General features: G+C 37.0%; 1 protein-coding gene across 4 annotated transcripts in view; it reads right to left on the bottom strand.

The window, feature by feature from the left end:
• Positions 1–3,135: 3,135 nt before the first annotated feature.
• The window catches only part of DIRAS2 (DIRAS family GTPase 2), a 62,073-nt gene continuing 45,636 nt past the window's right edge, over positions 3,136–19,572 (bottom strand). For 3 of the 4 annotated variants that reach the window (XM_088129786.1, XM_007432416.3, XM_088129785.1), the window contains exon 3: positions 3,136–4,183. In XM_088129786.1, coding sequence (XP_087985912.1) covers positions 3,535–4,183 — 649 coding nt within the window. In that variant the 3' untranslated portion in view covers positions 3,136–3,534. Of the gene's footprint in view, positions 4,184–9,381; positions 9,619–19,572 lie in introns of all 4 variants that reach the window. The other variant, XM_088129787.1, reaches the window with a different exon arrangement.

Raw genomic sequence — 19,572 nt, 5'->3', positions numbered from 1 at the left:
TTCATTTTCCTTAATGGAGTCCCAAATGGAAAAGATGAAAACCTTTTTAGTGAAGCATTGGCTTAAAAACAAAAGAAACCAATTATGTGGTTCTCTATTGAATTATTGCCCTACTAAATGCTGCTGGATTTTCTGATAGTTTGAAAATCAACTTGCTCAATAGAAAATTTTTAAAAAGGTGCATATGCTTACATATGGTTTTAAAAAAGGCTCTTTCTAATAGCAAGCCTGATGAAAATAAATTAAAAGAAATTTTGAAAACAGGATGTACTGTTGCTTTTGAAAAGACTGAATTGGAAGCATTTTTTGAGTTAAACCATTGGGTTATGCCCAATGAATGACTGAATTCAGACAAAAAGCTTAACCTGGTTCATGAGTTAGCTTTATCTGTGTTCATACAATACCTTAAATCAGGGTTCCTCAACCTCAGCCAGTTTAAGATGGGTGGACTTCAACTCCCAGAACTCCCCAGCCAACCCCAGTTGGCTGGGGAGTTCTGGGAGTTGAAGTCCACCCATCTTAAAGTTGCTGAGGTTGAGGAACCCTGCCTTAAATCATAAACTAACCAAATTGGATGGGTTCTCACACCAGGGTAAGCTACAAAAAATCCTAAGAAAGGTTAATAAAGTTTAGTATATTATGTCAAATCAACTGCTAGATTTTTAACTGACTAGTTTAAGCATGTTGTATGAACCCAACTCTTGGTGTCCTTCTCCGGGAGAGTCTGACTCAGAGAAAAGGAAGCAATTGGATCCAACCTATAGTTTCTAAATGTGGAGGAAGACGTTTTAACAGGATTTGACATCCTGAAAACAAATGCTTCAAAATGCACTGAATGGATGTTGAAATAATTTCCACCACGTTTCAGAGTACACCATTAATCATCTCCGGCATTCAGTCTGGAACAAATAACCATATGGGAGGAGCACTGTTACAGTAGCATTCCTCCCCCTCCCCTCCTTTACAGGAACATCGGAAGACAGATTTTCTCGTTCAAATGAATGTGTGTAGTTTAGAGGTGTTGCTGTTACACCACACTCCCCCCACACACATTTGTTCTACCATGATCAAACATTTGTAAAGGACATCTGTCTTCACCTTAGGTTCATCCGCTTTCCATTTTTATTTCCATTTTTATTTCTCCTCTGAAGAAAATGAAAAAAAAATGTTTCATTGGGAATGAGCTATGGTTTCATATGGCAGGCTCTTGCTTGTCTGCAATTCCTGTTTTTGTGCAAAACAGAAATTGGTTTGAAGCTGCTAAGATGGAAGGGCTCACAGCATTAACATCATCAGGAGCAATACCTAGTTAAAAGCAGACAATGCATTAAAAGCACCTCGTCAGTGACATTCACAGTGAAACACACATGCTATTTTTGTGAATACTTTGCTGTATTGCCTCGCTTTTGATATATGAACTTGCCAAAACTTTAATATGCTATTTCAAAAGATCCCATTCCCTTTATATTCTCTTTAAAAAAACACACAAATGTTCTGATTCATGTGCTATAATATACATGCAGAGGTTTCAGCTATCTATTTAAGATCTTCAAGCCTAGCCCCAAAATTGCCTACCTTGAATCCACATGTTTGCAAATAAGATTCAAATAATCTTACACTATTCTCCAAAGCAAGGGTGTGGATCTTTCTCTGAACTTAGGGTCATTATTTGGACTCTGAATGACAAACCAGGGACAGCCATTCAAAAAGTAGCTTGGGGGGAGGAAGAAAAATTAAATTAATATTTAATTACAATGAAACACAGTTAGGATTATTATTCTTTTGTACTAAATATAACTAAATGATTCATCTTTAAAACGAAGCATCAGCTTAGATTTGCTGAGAATATGGTGAGGAGGCAGATGAGTTTTTTTTTCTGTCTAAACTTCCTTTTTGGGGAGGAACTATTTAAATTCATGGTGATATTCCTTTCATAAAGATATACTTTCCCCATTGTTCCCTTTAGTCACATGAGTAATTATAACCTGATAACAACTTTTTGGGTTCTTGGACAGCTGCATCCATGTATTTTGGTACTATATCTTTGCCCTGTACTGTAGTACCAACTCATTCATGAGAATGTTGAATCCATTCCTTCCTTAGTGACACTCTCTGAAGTCTATTGTGCACAGAAAAGGATTTATTGAGGAATGAGAGCATTTTTAAAAAAATCCCTAATCCCAAGGATCATTTAAAATGTAGATCTCTTGGTGGATCCATCCTCATATCCACAACTTCTGTGGTTTGCTGCAACCAGAATGGGATGTGTGTCTGTTGTGAGGGGGATGGGTGAGGAAGAACAGATTTTTCTTACTTCTTCCCACTACTGGTAAAAAATTATCTGCACCAGCTCCAGACCTGTTGTACAGTCCTAATGGTCCTATTTATGTGTGTGGGGAACAATCAGATTTTGGAACTGGTGTATGGATGCTAACATACTACTCCTTTCTTCTTCAGACTGAATATCACAGAGAAAATATTCACATCTATCTATATGAGCTTTCTGATTTGGTATCAGTGCACCTCTGGCATAAAGGTATGGACCTCCCTGTCTGTGCCTTAGCGACATGTATGTTCTTTGGTTGCTCTCCAGGTAACATATGATTGTTCCCCAACACAAATATCCCTAGCCAATCTGATATTTCATCTAAATAAATTGTATTTGTTGTAACTCTTCACAGTTGACAGATTGTAACTGTAATTCACTTGATAACTATATAAACTAGAAATTCTTCAGATTACAGAACATCACTGACGTTATTTGGTATGTGGTAAAAATAAATATACAGAGAGTTAAGGATTATAGAATTAAACAAATAACATTGTTTAATTTTATCCTTTGGTCAAAAATATTTCCTCTCCCAGGTATCCTATTTTCTAATAATTTCCATGCCATCTTGAACTGCCATCTCTGAACTGAGCTCCCTGCAAGTAGAGCTGAAGGCTACTGAAGCTTACCCACACAGCCAGCAGTTCTTCTGGCAACAAGACTGATCACAGAGGGAAGAAGTACCTCACTTATTTCACACATTACTTAGCAGGGTAAGAGATCAGTGAGAATAAGACAAGACAAGACATAGTAGAAGAGGAAAAAACTTACAATCTAGGAAAGTAATTTTTTCTAATGCCTAAATTAAATTAAATTAGCCAAATATGTGTGTATGGATGTGTGTACACACAGACACACACACATCTTTCACAATTCTATACATAACACTAGCATATATCTTTAAATGATTAATTACCAGATCTGCACATGGCAATGGTATGCTAGTGGAAGTCCTTTCTTATGGATATGTTATTGTTTATGATCTGGAAGTTAGACACCATTGGGTCTTTGGAACAATTTTTTGTTCTTATTAATGGCTAATTTATGAAAAGACAACTTCTTGAAAGTACTTTTACTTCAAGTACTTTTCTTTCAAAATTGCTATTAATAAAACAGTTTCACCTATTTTCCCATGGCTTAGGGGCATGAAACCTGGTACAGTCAGAAGAAGGCATCCTCATGACTGCTCCAGAATAAGGATCTTTTCACATGACAACACACTTGCCTTTCAGTTTTTCTTTCCTTTTCTGCTGCTTGCTTTTCTTGCCATCGATCTGTAAACTCACAGTCCTACGTTTCTCCAAATTCAGCAGCTCTTGGAACAACTCTTTGACATTATGGTTCATTTTAGCTGAGGTCTCCATGAAGGCGCACTTCCATTTTTTTGCCATGGCTTCTCCATCAGTGGTTTGTACCTCTCGGTTGTGGTCCTCATCATTCTTGTTTCCCACCAGCATGATTGGAATGCTCTCTGTATCCCCTTTGATCTGACATATCTGTTCATAAATGGGCTTGAGTTCCTCCAAAGACTGCCGGCTGGTGACTGAGTAGACCAAAATAAATGCATGTCCTTTGGAAATAGACAAGCGCTGCATGGCAGGAAATTGATGACTCCCTGTTGTGTCGGTAATCTGCAAAGTGCATATGCTCTTATCACAGCTGATCACCTGCCGGTAGGTGTCTTCAATTGTAGGGATGTAACTGTCTCTGAAAGTGCCTTTAACAAACCTCAAGACCAGTGAACTTTTGCCAACTCCTCCTGCTCCAAACACCACCACCCTGTAATCATTACTTTGTTCTGGCATGTTTTTTTTTTTATTATTATTATTATTATTTTCAACCAGGAAAGAAAACCTGCAGTGGGAAAAATATGAAAGACATATTAATAATCCATTTTAAATAGTTTATCAAAAATCCCAGAATATTTATTTATTTATTTATTGTATTTATATAGCCGCCCATCTCACACAAAGTGACTTGCAAACTGTTCTCATATATTTCATTCTCAATATTTAATTGTTGTACACCACCCAAAGTCATGAAACCTAACCATGAGAAAATCTCTTTCATCTGACCTGGAACTTGCAATACAGATCAGATCAGTGAATTAATAGTAATTCTTAATTAATTGAAATTATCATGAGTACTTGATTTCAGGATGTAAAGTAGAAATGTTTATTCATTATTAGATTCACATAGAAAGCTATATATCTCCTGAACATTAAGCATGTTGATGAAAGAATTTATGGATCTGCCAGTCGTAATCCATTGCTGTATATATACAGTCCTGAAGGAAACAGCCATATTTGTATATCTAATTATTTTCCTGGTTTTTGAACTAGTAAAACTTCATTGGGAGATGCAAAAATTGGAAGATGCTTTGGATTTTGCCTTGCTAAGAGGAGATTGCAAGATAAGACTTTCCTTAACAACCCCCTTTTAGAATCTTTTATCTCTTCCAAAAGCAAGAAGAGGCTTCTTCACTTTTGTTGTATTAGTGCAGAAGCTTCCCCTGAATTTGCAAATGATAGAGGAGATAAGAGGCTTGCAGAGGCTTCAAAGTGCACCTAAATCGAATAAATTAAATTAAAGTGATGCAAACTGCTTCACTGACACAAATTACATTGTTTCTTTGCCTGGACAAAGAGAATAATGGCACTGCCTTGCACAGGCCAAGCATTCATTACTCTTACCCTTACTATTCTGTTAATTTCAAATGTATTTTAATAAACACTGTAAAATTAAACACATATCAACAGGTTTGCTGAAAGCCAAGGGTAATTAATTTAAAATTAGGCTTGGAATTATGAAGTTCACTGGCCTACTTTAGGGCAATTTTCTGTATGTAACTAATCTTAACTTATGTATTAATTCTAAAAAGATGCAATGCAATATGGAGAGGATGTGATATTTTCCATGATTTTAGAAGATTTCAGGAACTTTCCAGCAAAGATTTTTTGAAATTGTCTATTACATTTCTCCTCAGATTGAGGGAATTATGAACTTCTTGATCTTGTTTTTGAAGTGAAATTGATGCATCAATAATCCTACATAAATCTCTGTTTTATTTCTGATAAGCAGAATGTGCAGTCTTCTGCAGTTTTCAATTTGTTCAGTCTGTTTTGTTTCTTTTCCCACCCGTATATTTCTGATGCCAAAGTCCATGTTGAGAAACCATTGTATTCATGTGTATTCATGTGCATTAATGAACACCAACAAGATTTGTCTGTGTAGTGCTCTGCTAATCATAAAAGTACATATAAACATCAGCAAAATATCACATTAAAAGGAAATGAGTGACTAAATTACACATACCCTTTCACAGTTTACACATGCAGATACGCACTATTGGTAACACAAGAAGGGATCTATCAAGGGAAAGAGAAGGTTGAAGAAATTGAATGCTGCACAGGCTGCAAAACCTCCCAACCTGTTATTAAGCAGGATTAAAGGTTTCTAAAAATCAGAATTCCATAGAGCAGTGAGAGCCAAAGTAAGTCAACAGACCAATAACAGAATGGAATAAAGGGAAATCTTTTCATTTCATGTTAAAGATAAGAACTTTCTGTCTCAATAAAGCCTTCCTTAGGGTACTTCTATGAGAAGTGCTTATGTTGCTCCAGTCCCTACCCCTAGGCTGATCCCTTGCTGCTATTTCTCTTTGGCAGCTGAGATGATTTATTTCCAGCTCAGCTGCAGCACAAGAACCAATCTGTAACAAGTTTCCAGCAGAAAATGTCAGACCATTGTCCTCTATGTAGCTTGGGGAATCACCATTTCCCCATTGAACTACCTTATTAGGTCCTTTGAATCTTCCCCTTAGTAAACTACAGAACTGAAGGCACTTATGAGTCATTTGCAAAATGCTTTTGAGGGATTGAAAATAGTGATTATATGGAAGTGTCGTGAGAAAAATTCAAAGCTTTCTGAGGCTGACACAAAACGGATAGTAAAAGCAATAAACTGTTTAATTGAGCCATTTAAATGGAAATGCAGTCAACCTAACATGGCAAAACAGAGATAGCATTACAGTTATCCCTGTCCAATGGAATTCCTAGCTCCCTGGATAATTTCAAGATGAAAGAATGGAGAAAATGGTGAGAGACTATAAGGAAAGACTTGAGAAGGCAAAGACAAAGATGTCTTTAGTTCATGAGTGTATGCAGCTGCAGGAAAGTTAATAACAATAATAATATCGGTAGAAACATCAGAAGCTTTGTGCAAAGATCAATGGCACAATGGAAGACACAGTTGCTGGTAAATGGCGATAGACAGAGAGGTCAACATCAAGAGAGGAATCTTTCAAGGAGACTCACTATCACCACTACTGTTTGTCATTGCATTGATTCATCTGTCAACAATACCGAACAGGTCAGGCAATGGCTATCAAACATCAAAAACATCTGCCAGGTTATCCCATCTCCTTTACATGGATGATCTGAAGCTGTATGGAAATACACCATCTGAAATAGAATCGCTGCTCAACACTGTCCAAATATACAGCCAAAATATTGCAATGGAGTTTGCACTGAACAAATGTGCCACCCTCACCATCAACAGGGGAAAAATAGTGAAAACTGAAGGAATCAAGATGCCTAATGGAAAGAACATCAAGAGTCTGGATGAAGGAGATCACTATAAATACTTGGACATCCTTCAGGCTGACAACATCAAGCACACTGAAGTCAAGAAAAAGGTTAGCAGTAAATACATCAGAAAAGTGAAGATCTTAAAGTCCAAACTCAGTGCAGGAAATACCATCAAGGTGATTAACACCTGGGCAATTCTAGTCATTAGATATACAGCTGGAATAGTGGACTGGACTCAAGCTGAACTAGAAGCCCTGGATAGGAAGACCAGAACAATAATGACATCCATGCAGCAACACTGACAGACTCTACTTACCAAGGAGCATAGGTGGGTGTGGAATGTTACAAGTACACCAGACAGTTGAAGAAGAAAAAAGGGCATTGGAAAAATATCTGAAGGACAGTGAAGAAGATGCACTGAAGCTAGTATACCATGAAGGTTTACTGAATACCAAAGAAACCGAACTGGCCAATAAGAAAGACCAAATGAAGAATAGAAAAGAGACATGGCAAGGCAAAGTATCCCATGGCCAGTACACAAAAAAACTAGCAGGCAAAGCAGATAACATGACCTAGCAATGGCTAAGAGCAGGAAAGTTGAAGAAAGAGGCAAAGAGGCTAATTCTGGCTGCACAAGGCCAAGCCTTAAGAACAAATGCATATAAAGCCAGAAACAGACAGCAAATGCCGTTTCTGCAAAGAAACTGAAGAAACAGGGGACCACCTGGTTAGCTGCTGCAAAAAGACCACATAGACTGACTACAAACAATGGCATGACAAAGTACCAATAATGGTGCATTGGAATATCTGCAAGAAATAACATTTGCCTGCAAGCAAGAACTGGTGGGACCACAAAACAGACAAAGTCATAGAAAATGAAGAAGCTAAAGACTTTAAAATTCAAACAGACAAGCACCTGCCACACAACACCCCAGACTTAACAATTGTTGATAAGAAAGGCAAAAAAGTCTGGATAGTGCACATTGCAATACCTGGAGACAGCAGAATAGAAGAGAAAAAATTGGAGAAAATCACAAAATACAAATAGAAATAGAACAACTGTGCCAAAAGAAAGCAAAGATAGTACCAGTAGTAATAGGTGCCTTACATGCAATCCCAAAACATCCGGAGCACTACTTGAAGATCATCAGCATTGACAAAATCACCAGCAGTCAATTGCAAAAGGCAGCTTTACTTGGAACAGCTTACAACCTTTAACACCATCAAACAACAACATCTGCCTATCCCAGGTCCTTGGGAAGGACTTGATTGGTGGATAAAAATGCAAAATCCAGTCTAAACACCTGGCTGACTGTGTGACCAATAGTAATAATAATATCATAGGCAGTTTGAAGGAGAATTTCCATGGAAAATAAAACTGACAAAATATATGAGACAACTACTAACTAGGCCTAGGGTTTAGAAAGGGCAGGAAAAAACAATTGTGAGGATAATAATGTGGTAGTCATGGTAACAGCTAAAGGAACAAGGCTGATAGATGCAACTTCAGTCCAAAGTGTGTACAACAGGTTGATGACATGAGGACAGAGAGAAGGAAATTGAATTGAACACTCAGGCACATCCATTTGCATTTTCCAATGTGACTGATATGACTAAGGACCCATGTGGGTCTTCATTTTAGGATTCTCTATACTTGTTTTACAATTGTGTCATTACATTCTGTCTTCTTTTTAAAACATCCAATTATCCATATTCCATTCCAAGGCTAACAGTAAACATAATTTATTATATATCCTGAGAGGCTAACTCCACCAATTCCCTATCAATGGACCATCAACCCAAATATCCAGTCCTGCAGTCTTTGCATTTCTGAATTACATTAGTAGACTCAATATAATTTGAATTAATTTATTATTTTAATTGATGAAAACTCTTTGAATAAAAATCATTCCTGATTCATCATCGATACATGCAAAGAGAATAAATAGGTATTAGGTGCCATCTTGGAAGACATTCTCTCTAATTTCTGATCCGCCTCTGAAATGGGAATGCAGTCTATGCATGTTAAATAGATACAGTATTTTTTTCCCTTGAGAAAGGAAAAGGTCATAGCTCAGTGGGAGAGCTTCTGATTTGTTTGCAGATGAACCCAGGTATGACCACTAGACAGGGCAGGATATACTCCTAGCAAAATTCCTGGAAAGGGCCTTTGCCTATCAGGGATTATGATATTGGATATGACGGATCAATGGTCTTACTATAAGGCAACTTGCACATTGTTAGGAATGTCCTTTGATAAGACACAGACCCAAGATGGTGACGTGAAAGCATCTAGCTACTAGAGTGCTCTGGCAAATGTTTATTTTTACCTCTATATTATCAGACTAATCTTTTATTAATTACTGATCCCTGTGCACAACTGTATATGACTAATTTCCAAACAAACTGGGTGAGAACTGTTTATTTTATCTATAAACTAAGTGAGAACTGTTTATACTTTACCGTCAAGAGATGTGATGGAATGGAATTATGAAGGCCAGGCTCAGGGAGATAAGCGTTTTCTTAGTTCACCAAAAGAGCGTGGGAACTACAAGAGGATGAGGCTGGCACCTCCCTGAGGAATTCACGGTGTTGTGGCTGGCTGGTTTGGGAGTCTGGGAAGATTCTTGCTAGAGGTTGTAGCTAATAAACATAGCTGAACTGATTTTGCATTGTCTCTTGGAGTTCCTTGGACTAAACCTGACAAGAGAAGGTTACAGCATGGGAAAGAGGAAGAAATGACAAAAAATGAATTCTGGCATGCAGACATCACTTAAACCATCCAAGCAACAAAAAATAGATGACCTTATGGAATTTAAAAAGAAGGCGACTGAAGAAGATAGCGTAAGTAATGACAGCACCAGCATTAGTAATAATCCAAACCCCAGGTACACTCCAAATAGATATGAGGTGTTGAATTGGGACTTGCAAGATGAAAGTGTAGTGGACCATCCCATTTACAACAGCGGGGAACCAAATTCCCTGGGGCCCTTAGACATAACAGGTTCCTCTTCCGAAGCAGCTGCAGCATGTTCCATTGCAGCATTTACTATAAAATGTTGTCAGGAAAAGATTTCTGAAAATGAGACTACAGATCTTGTGTCAAGGCAAAGCATACTGTCAGCACAGATTGTTCTATCAATTTTTGATTATTTAACAGAAATAAAAGTGAAAGTGGATTCATTGAAAGAGTCCCTTGATGTATTTACTGAGTCCTTTTACAATAAATTAACTCAGATTGCTGAAGAAGAAAATTCTGAGTCCAAAAATGATTAAGTGTTGTAACCCAAAGTAAAGACTCTATAGCTGAATCTACTGAGAAAGGAGAACAAGGCCCCCAAAAGCCTGCCCTTCAACTGTTGAGACACCGAAGGGTTGAAAATCAAAATCAAAACAACCATATATTACAAACTAATCAGATTTACCTACAAATCACCCTTAATAGATTCAACGGTGGACGGTGGGGTTCAAAGAAAGCAATATATTATTCTCTAAGTCATTTACTCAATGTCACTACTATGCAATTGACTTACATTTAGTAGAGTGGCTCCCTCGTAAGATAGGCTATAAATGGATCCTACTGACATTCAAGCAGTCTATAATTCCAAGTATGCTTTTTAAAATCAAGCCCATGCTGACCGCTTTCCTAACATTTCCAAGGTGTGTACTTTGTGAGACACAGATCTCCCCACTTTTTGAGTCACTACATCAAGATGCTGCCAACACTTTAAATGAGAATCAAGGAGTGGCTGCTGCTGCTGCTGCCAATTGCAAAGATTACAAACCAGCCCTGTCCTTGGGAGAAGCTTATTTAGATAAGCAATTTCAGGCAGAGAAAGGAGGACAGATTGTAGCTCAACCTCTGGAGGCAGAATTAATTGACACCTTTGGAGCCTTGCCAAGCTGTGAACAGGAAGATTTGTTGAAGAAGTTAGAGAATCTCATGCAAACTTTAACCATGGTGTACAAGCAGCTGCCGCACTAATTGGCTTGGTTTCTGTGCCCCATACAGAAGGCTGCAAAAGAAGTACTGATATGAATTCATCTCCATCATCATCCCTTGAAGACAGGCAACTAGACAGACAACCAATGAACCAACGTCACTGAAGATCCAAATACACCACCTGGAGATGCAAATTCAGTCCCACAAATTACAGAGATTGTAAACCAGCACTTACTGGTCTCCATCTCAGCTGCATTGATGGACACTTGGATATCTGACATGGGCTGTTCCAGTGCAGCAGCTGACAATGCACCAGATGTAACCCCCCAGTGTTTCTCAGGAAGCGTCTACAGCAATACTTCTGCTTGCCCAAACTGAATGACATTCAACTAATAATACTTCTCTATCCTTCATTTCCTGAAACACTGCAGGGTGGAAATCCAGAAGTAGAGATCCATCATTTTTGGAATATATCTCCAGCTACAACATAGTTTTTTTTCCAGGAAACATGGTTATTTTTACCTCCTTGCCACATTGCAACAGTGGCTGATGACCTTTGCCCCATTCGTTCTAAATGGACATCTCAGCAAGCAGAAATAATCACTAACTTTGTTAGAGAGGAACCAACCAAGTCTCTTTATTCAGTAATAGTGGATGAAAGAGAAGGAGGGTATTTGGATGATGAACCACAAGGCTGGGAGCAGTGTTATATGAGAGCTCAAACTGGAAGTGTAGTTGTGCCTTGTATTTTTCTACTGAGATTACCCCAATATTTTTGTTCAAGGTTTAAAAGAATGAATTTTCCCTTCTTACTTTCAGAATATACTATTGATTCTTTTGTTATTATCCATTTTGAGCCATCCTGAAAGCCATTAATTCTTCTTTTAAAATTTTATCTACATTTTGTTTTGAGTTCTATAACTGCTTTTAGGCACAGGCATTAGTTGTCTTTTTTAAAGTTTGGGGCCTCAGTTTATTTTTGGCTAAAATTTATGAACTAAATTTTAGTTCATATCAAAGAGTGATTCAGGAATTGCTTAGTCACAAATTAGATTAGATTCATCAGGATCTCCAGTGTACTTTGATGTTTTTTCCAGGACTAAAGTTACTCATTTTCTTTTCCTAAATTATTTGGTTGTCTCATGAGTAAAACGATCCATTTATCTTGTTCATTCAAAAACAAGGGTTAACACCTGAAAAGCATTTGTTGAATAAAAATCCTGGCCCTATACATGGTACGAGGTAGGCTTCTTTTTCCCACTTTCGATGTTTCACACCAAATTTAGTCTTAAATATGATGCCTACCAAGTTGGGTTCTGTGACCAATGGCTGTGATGGTTTTATTACCATTTAGAGGCTTTTTACCCCCTGAATTGCATGTGATTCTGCAGTAATTTAATAATAATTGATCCTCAATTTAATTTCTCCTGTAGCTATTTTATACAACAGTGTTCCTATGTTCTTGATTAGCTTGAGACTTTTTATGCATTTTAGATTCATAATGAAAATGATCATTTCCCCAAGCTCCATCCTTCAGTATACAAAAAAAAAAGAAGGCAACTTTCTATATTCCTACCTATTGTTTTATTGACAATCAAATATATACAGATGCCACCAGTCAAATAATGAATTAAAATTCATTCTTCATGAGCTAAGGGTGTTTTGCTATCCAGCATATTTGCATATTTACTTAAGTGTAGGGCTGCCATTTGGGGGCAGCAAAAATCAGGACTACTAGCTAGCAGCAAGGGTCTTTACTGTCACCTTGTGGTGGTCTGGACTTTTGCAGCCCAGATATGGTTTCTCTACTTAAAAGGTGGATTGATTGATTGATTGATTGATTGATTGATTGATTGATTGAATGTATACGGCCACCCAACTTGAACAGTGCAACTCTGGGTGTGCAAAATAAAACAATCAACAATAACAGAGCCATATTTCATAATAAACAACAAGAGTTGTGTGGCATCATATAGACTAACAGGCTTATTGTCATAAAAACCTTCATGTATAAGTCACTATCCATTAAAAACTCTTAACTCTTTTTGCTTCAACTGAATAATGCAGTTCCCTCTCTAGAAACCCTAGGGAAGCATTTATAGGATTGCAGCATTAATTCAGGTGCTATCTTGAAAATTAGATTGCTATGTGATTGGGGCTTTAAAGTCTTTTGAGAGACAGTGAACTCCCATCTGTCACTAGCCATTTTATGTTTGCACACTTTCTCTCTCCAAGGACTTGAGTGTGTGTAGGAATTTACTTGAATTTGTGTGGCCCTGCAGTTTTGGGATATGAATGCAAATTGAAACTGGAAAAAACTGCATATACTTAAACTGAATTAACAAAATGCAATTAAAGTTTTTTTAAAAAATTAACAATAAGAACTTGAAAACTGAAGCAAAAAACAAAACAAAGATTGTTCTGAGATGTGCAGATTACACTCCGTACATGCTGCCACATTTATTAGCACTGTACTTAAATTGCTTTTATGAGCTCTGATTCTGAAGGCTTAGAGGTACTTTAATTGCCAAATATGGCTGAAAAAGATAAGTCTAATATTACAGTTCTCATTAGTCAACTCAAGTAATTATTAAAGAATCTCTCTAATGAACACTTTAATTACGGGCTCTGAACAGACTGATTTCAGAAGAATTTTTATACTGCTTTCCTGCATTTGTGGGAAGAAGGAGCATATAATTGAAGGTAGTCCACCAATGAAAGAAAAATCAGTGTATTCTAAAGGCAGTCTTCTCCAGTCTGGTTTCCTCCAGGTGTGTCTGATCATAATCATAGTTCCCATCATTCCAAGCCTGCCTATCCAATGCAAAAAAAAAAAAAAAAAGCCTTCAGTATAATACTTACTTCTCAGGGAATAAATGAACTCTTTTCTTGCTACCTATTAAATGCAGTTTTGTTTCATTTGCAGTTTTAACCTACTATCTTCATATTAGCAATAGTAATATTATCGGGTATCAATCAAGCTTGATAATGTGTTAATAGCATGAGGGCCTAGGCAGTTCATTCCAAATGCAATAAATTTTCCCATATAGAAATTGCTCTCCTTCTGAATGAGCTTTATTTTCCAGTGGTTTTAATATGTAGACAAATGTGTATACACGCTATAGTTATGCATTAATTTTTACAAATATAAATATATTTCATATATTGAATAAATAAAATAGATAAAAACTGCATATCACTAAGCCTAAATGGTTAAGATGAACAAATCCTGAATATGCCCACTTTACCCTTCTTTGAGGAGTATGGCTACAAAACTCCCATATCATGCAACCACAAGGAACCTCATCAATTTGCCTTCTGCCACAACACACATTTTGTGCAGAGACAAACCCTATCTTATGGCACCCATTATGTGAATACACCCACAACATTATTCAAAATTCCAAATGTGACTGTTGGCCACAAAAGGGTTTCCACCTCTGACTGGGGATGTTGATTTTATAAAGATTTTAGGTTGCAGTTTGTTTTTTTCAACATCTGATACTGAAGAAGTGTTTTTATTGTTTCTGGGTTTTGTGTTATTATTGTTGTGAGCCACCCAATTTGTGTTTCATAAGATGGACAGTCATATAAGTCTTATGAATGAATGAATGAACGAATGAATGAATGAATGAACGAACTTCTTGGAAATTTAAGCTGTGCCTCCATCCATACACAACTTGCAGCTTTTATACATCCAAATATTACAAAATATCAATAAGACTTCAATGCCCTGTTTCCAAATAGAATAAAACCTGTGCAGGAATTGCACATCTGGACATGTTATAATGTCAGTTGTCCATCTTGAGAATAAAAGAGGCTTAGGTTGCAATTGCATACTTACCAGAGATTAAACTCCATGGCACTGGAGTTTGCCTCTGAGTAGACAAAAATAGGATTGCAGCATTAGAAACCAATCAAAGCATAGATTTTGCCCTGTGCATATACAAAATCTCACTGGTGGATCTGTCCCATTTTTACTGTCCTATAAAAAGAACTGCATTTTAAGCAGAATTCCAATCAGAAGAATTAATAATTTCCAAAAAGTTTCCTGAATCACTTTAGTACAGTTTATGAGACTAGCCAAGTCATACTAAATTTAGCTAAGAAGCAAAAATGTCAGATTTAATGAAATGTAATTAGAATTCTTCTGAGTTTTTCCTGAGCAAACAAATATTGCAATACTGCATGTTCTTTAATAAGATCCCCACAGTGCAATTCTTTCTGTCCTTGCATGCTATCCAAAAAAGATTAGAACAGACTGAATTGCCTCTCCATTATCAAAGAAAGGTTCGGATAGTTTGTACACAGCATGACCCCAACTCTACGGGGATAAAATTAGAGGCTAGCAGCAACAGCAATTATATCCCCTGGAAAAAAAAAAATGGAGGTAGGATGGAGTGGCTTTAGATTTGCCATTCCACTCCCACTGTAGCTCCAGAATACCATAGCCTCAAAACCAGCATGGAGAATTTACTTCCAGTTGGAATGAATGACTGGAGAAATAGAGGCATGCTAGGGAAGAGGGTCAGAAGGTTAAATCCATTTCTAACACACACAAATAGGGAATGGATTATTCACCACTTCCTTTCCAACCAATCTTAACCTGTTTAAGCCACTCTGAACTAAACAACCAATACTCTAGATATTCAGGAATACCACATTAGGCAACAACTGATACTGAAGATCATTCTGACTGCACAGGTGTCCTCAAGAGAACAGACCCATGAGATGTCAAGGAATTAATCCTCTAGAATTGCAAGCTAAAGGCAACCCTTGTTCATTCTCAAGGGTAGAGGGTGCCAATTCAAGGGTGCCTTCAGACCAATTTAGATGGTTTTAAAAGCAACTGGACAAAGTCAAGGAGTCTTGAGATATCAATGGCTATTAATCTGGATAGCTGTTACTATCTCTAGAATCACAGTCAACATATCTTAAAAATCAATTGTCAGGGAGCAACAGTGGAAGAGGCTTATTGCCCTTCTATTGCTTCCTGAATGCCTTTGGCTAGCCACTTGGGAACATAGAATGTAGGGCTAAATGGAATGTTGGCCTGATTACATGGGGCTCTTCTTATGCTTTTATAAGTAATTATAACTACTTCTTTTTAAAGAACAGATTTCCTCCAGATTATAACTCCCAGAATTCTGAAAGGTGAAATTCTAAGCATTATTAGAAAAAAAAGCATTTATGTCAGCTATTTGTAAAGCCATATTGAAAGACTATACAGCCCTCAAGGATATGTGATGCTTAAGGCTACTGTCCAAAGCATACCTACCTGGGCGTAAGTTCCACTGAACTATGTGGAGCTTATTTCTGAATATAAAAATATAGGATTGTGCTGTTAGTAAATATGTAATTACATGAAAACAGAACAGAGGTTGAAGATTCAACACCAAAGAAAGCCTGGACAGCATTGGCAATCAGTGATGACCATATTAGATTAGAGGGATTAAAGTTGTGTCTCAGGATAAAGCAGTTTCCTTGTTTGCCACATTCAACCTTCACAGAATTTCTAGAGTTTCCCTGAATTGAAAGAAAAAGGAGGCAGAAGGCAGCATATCATCTCTATGTTGGTATCAGTCCATTCCAAACATCTGGACAATCTTGAAATATATTAATAGCATAGGGAATAAGAATGCCAAGGTTTGCTTATTTATTTATTTAATCAAATTTGTCACCGCCCATCTCGTTGAAACGACTTTGGCCGGTTTACAGCAAAAATAAAATTTGTTAAAATGCAGTATAAAACAGACCTAATAATAAATAGCTTCCAAGCAAGATGGAAAGTTGGGGAATAATTCAAGGGAGCGTTGTCAGGGCACTAACCACTCCCAAGGATGGTTAGAGCCCATATCACCCCATGTGCGCTGGCAGAGCCAGGTCTTTAAACCTTTTTGGAAAGCCAGGAGGGTAGGGGCCTGTCGCAACTCTGGGGGGGAGAATATTCCATAGGGCAGGCAACAGCAGGGGCAATGGCAGATAAATCATAAATTATCATGCAGGTTTCTTCCATCATTATGAAAAATACCCTTAGAAAGTGACTGGAATCACTACAATTTATTTATTTATTTATTTATTCATTCATTCATTCATCAAATTTATATGGCTGCCCATCTCATGAAAAAGTGACTGTGGGCAGTGTACAATAAAATTATAAAATATAGTCCACAAGTCCCTTGTAAACCAGAAAGAAATAATAATAATAATAATAATAATATAAACACTAAAATCATAAATTAAAATATTCTCACTGTTCTCATTTAACAGGCCCACAGAAGCAACAGAAAAACACTCTCACTGTCTGTTCTTAGGACAGATTACACACTGGGTACTTGATATCAGAACTGAAGCTGAATGCCTGTGCAGCAGCAATGACGTCCTACATACTCAAGTTTGGCAGAAAAGGGGATAGGTATGTCTTTCTCGTAGTTTGTTAAAAGAAAAATTGAGGATTATTCTACTGCCATATCAGAGAGACATCACACAGCTAGAAGGCCAATTGTAGAATTACTTGGTGCCAGTAGAAAATAGAGCCCTCTTTGGTATTAGCCAAGTAGAGACAGCCTTAACAGAAAAAAGAAGATGCTCAGAGGCCACCACCAAATCTGAAGCTTACTGGCAAAGTAAAAGAAATGGCAATGCTTTCAACAAAGATTTATATTTATAAGACGGAAGCTGGTTGTCATGAAAAAGAGAATGAGAGAGAAGAGCATTTTTCCTAACAGAAATGCCTTTGATGTGTACATTTATATTAATGCATGAAAAGAGAAGTGACTTTAATTCAGGAACTTTAATGCAGAAATATAAGGATATTGTATGCTGTGAAATAATATAACATATGAAGGATTTGTCTTCAGATCACACCTAAAAAAGAGACTGGGATTGTAGAGATATTTGTAATTGAAAGCTTTGAAGCTAAATAGTAAGTTTAGTGAATATGTCATGTTGATTTAAACTTTGATCCAATATTAAATTGTTTGGGGCATAAGAAATATGAGGGGGCCAGAATACTTTCTCAGAAAGATGAACTTGTCTCTAGCAAATACTATCAATATATGCCAAACACAGAAGTTGCTCACTCACAGTTGAAAATAAAGGGACACAGCTGTGCTAATATTGGCAATCATCTGTTATACAAACTTAATGGAAACAAAGGGGACCAGCAAACTCTCATTAGAAGCATGGATCTGGCCCTAACAAAGGAACTAGCAGCAGGCAACAAAGTATGGAAACAGGGCAAAGTGTATGCAGCCAATGCTACTAATACAGTATGAACTATCCTTATGGTTGAGCATACAGAGGAAAATGTTCTGAGTGTAGAAAGTATAACCACATAGCTAAAATGTGCAAAGTTACAGAAACAATTCCAGAAATATAGATAGAAGTGTCAAAGAATATGAATCTGTGAAGGTAATTTCTTCATAGCCTAATCAATGCAGACACAATGAGATATCAAAAAGAAAACAGAACCTTCATAGCTTATAAAATAGATACTGGTGTGTAAGTCAGTCTAATTGCTGAAAGTGAATATAACAGATTGACATCTAAGCCAGACCATGTGTCTAAAGTTATATGCTGAGAAACCAATAGCCATGTTACATGGCTCTGAACTTACTTTAAAATGGAATGGCACTCTATATGATATAAATGTATTAGTAGTACCACATCTGCAAACAACCATTCAGAAATATCTGAAAAATTATAAATTGGCAATTATGTTGACTCGGTCAATCTAGAAATATCTCAGAAAAAAATGCCCCCGTAGATATGAAGGTGTCTTTCACTGTACTAATGCACAATCAGTAGTACATGTTATGAGCAATGTACCAGTATTTTTTAAAACAAAACTGGAAGCAGAACTGTATAGGCTAGAATGAAGAGTAATTATTCACCATACTGAAGAGCAACTGAAAGGGCTCATTTCATGATTATAATTCACAAGAAAGATGAAAGTCTGCGAATTTGTCTGGATCCCAAGGAATTAAACAAGTGAATTAAAAAAAAAGCATTATCACATCCCAGCACAAGAGGAATTCATAGCAGAACCAAGAGGTACATATAAATTTTCTAAGTCTCACTCATCAGCTGAGTTTTGACACCTACCACTGGATGATGAAGGCACACACCTATATACATTTAAAATACTATGCAGTCAATATTACTTTAAATGCATGCCCTTTGGCTTGTGTTTTGCTTCTGAAGTGTTTCATTGCACTATGCAACAATTGATAGAAGACATTTGAGGAACTGTGGTATACGCAGATTACACATTTGTATGGGCCACTACAGAGAAAGAATATAATCAACAATTAAAACAGGTATTTAAAAAATCAGGTCCTCAAATATTAATTTCAACAAAGTCAGATGTTTCAGAGTTCAAGAAATACAAACGTTAGTAGCAATGCTAACAAAAAGAAGGCATTAAATTAGAACAGGCTAAAGTACAGGCAGTTATAGAAATGCCAAAATCAATGTCAGAAAGGGGTCCAGGTGATCCTAACAATGGTAAATTATGTCTCAAAGTTCATTCTCAGGCTGGCTGCCCACCCACAAATCTGAGGGTGCAACTTGGTAATGGTGCCATCTAGCACTAGACTTCAGCAAATGACAAGGACACAAATTACATAAAGAATATTGTACAGCATCAGTTTTGCAGAAACCAATCATAATTGCCTGACTGCCAGACTGAAGAAAGGACTAATTCAGAA

Source organism: Python bivittatus, unplaced genomic scaffold, assembly GCF_059951505.1.
Source record: "Python bivittatus isolate LINGU-HERP-01145 unplaced genomic scaffold, Pbiv_v1 ctg000850_np1212, whole genome shotgun sequence".
Lineage (NCBI taxonomy): Eukaryota > Metazoa > Chordata > Lepidosauria > Squamata > Pythonidae > Python > Python bivittatus.
This window is presented reverse-complemented; position numbering and strand designations above follow the sequence as displayed.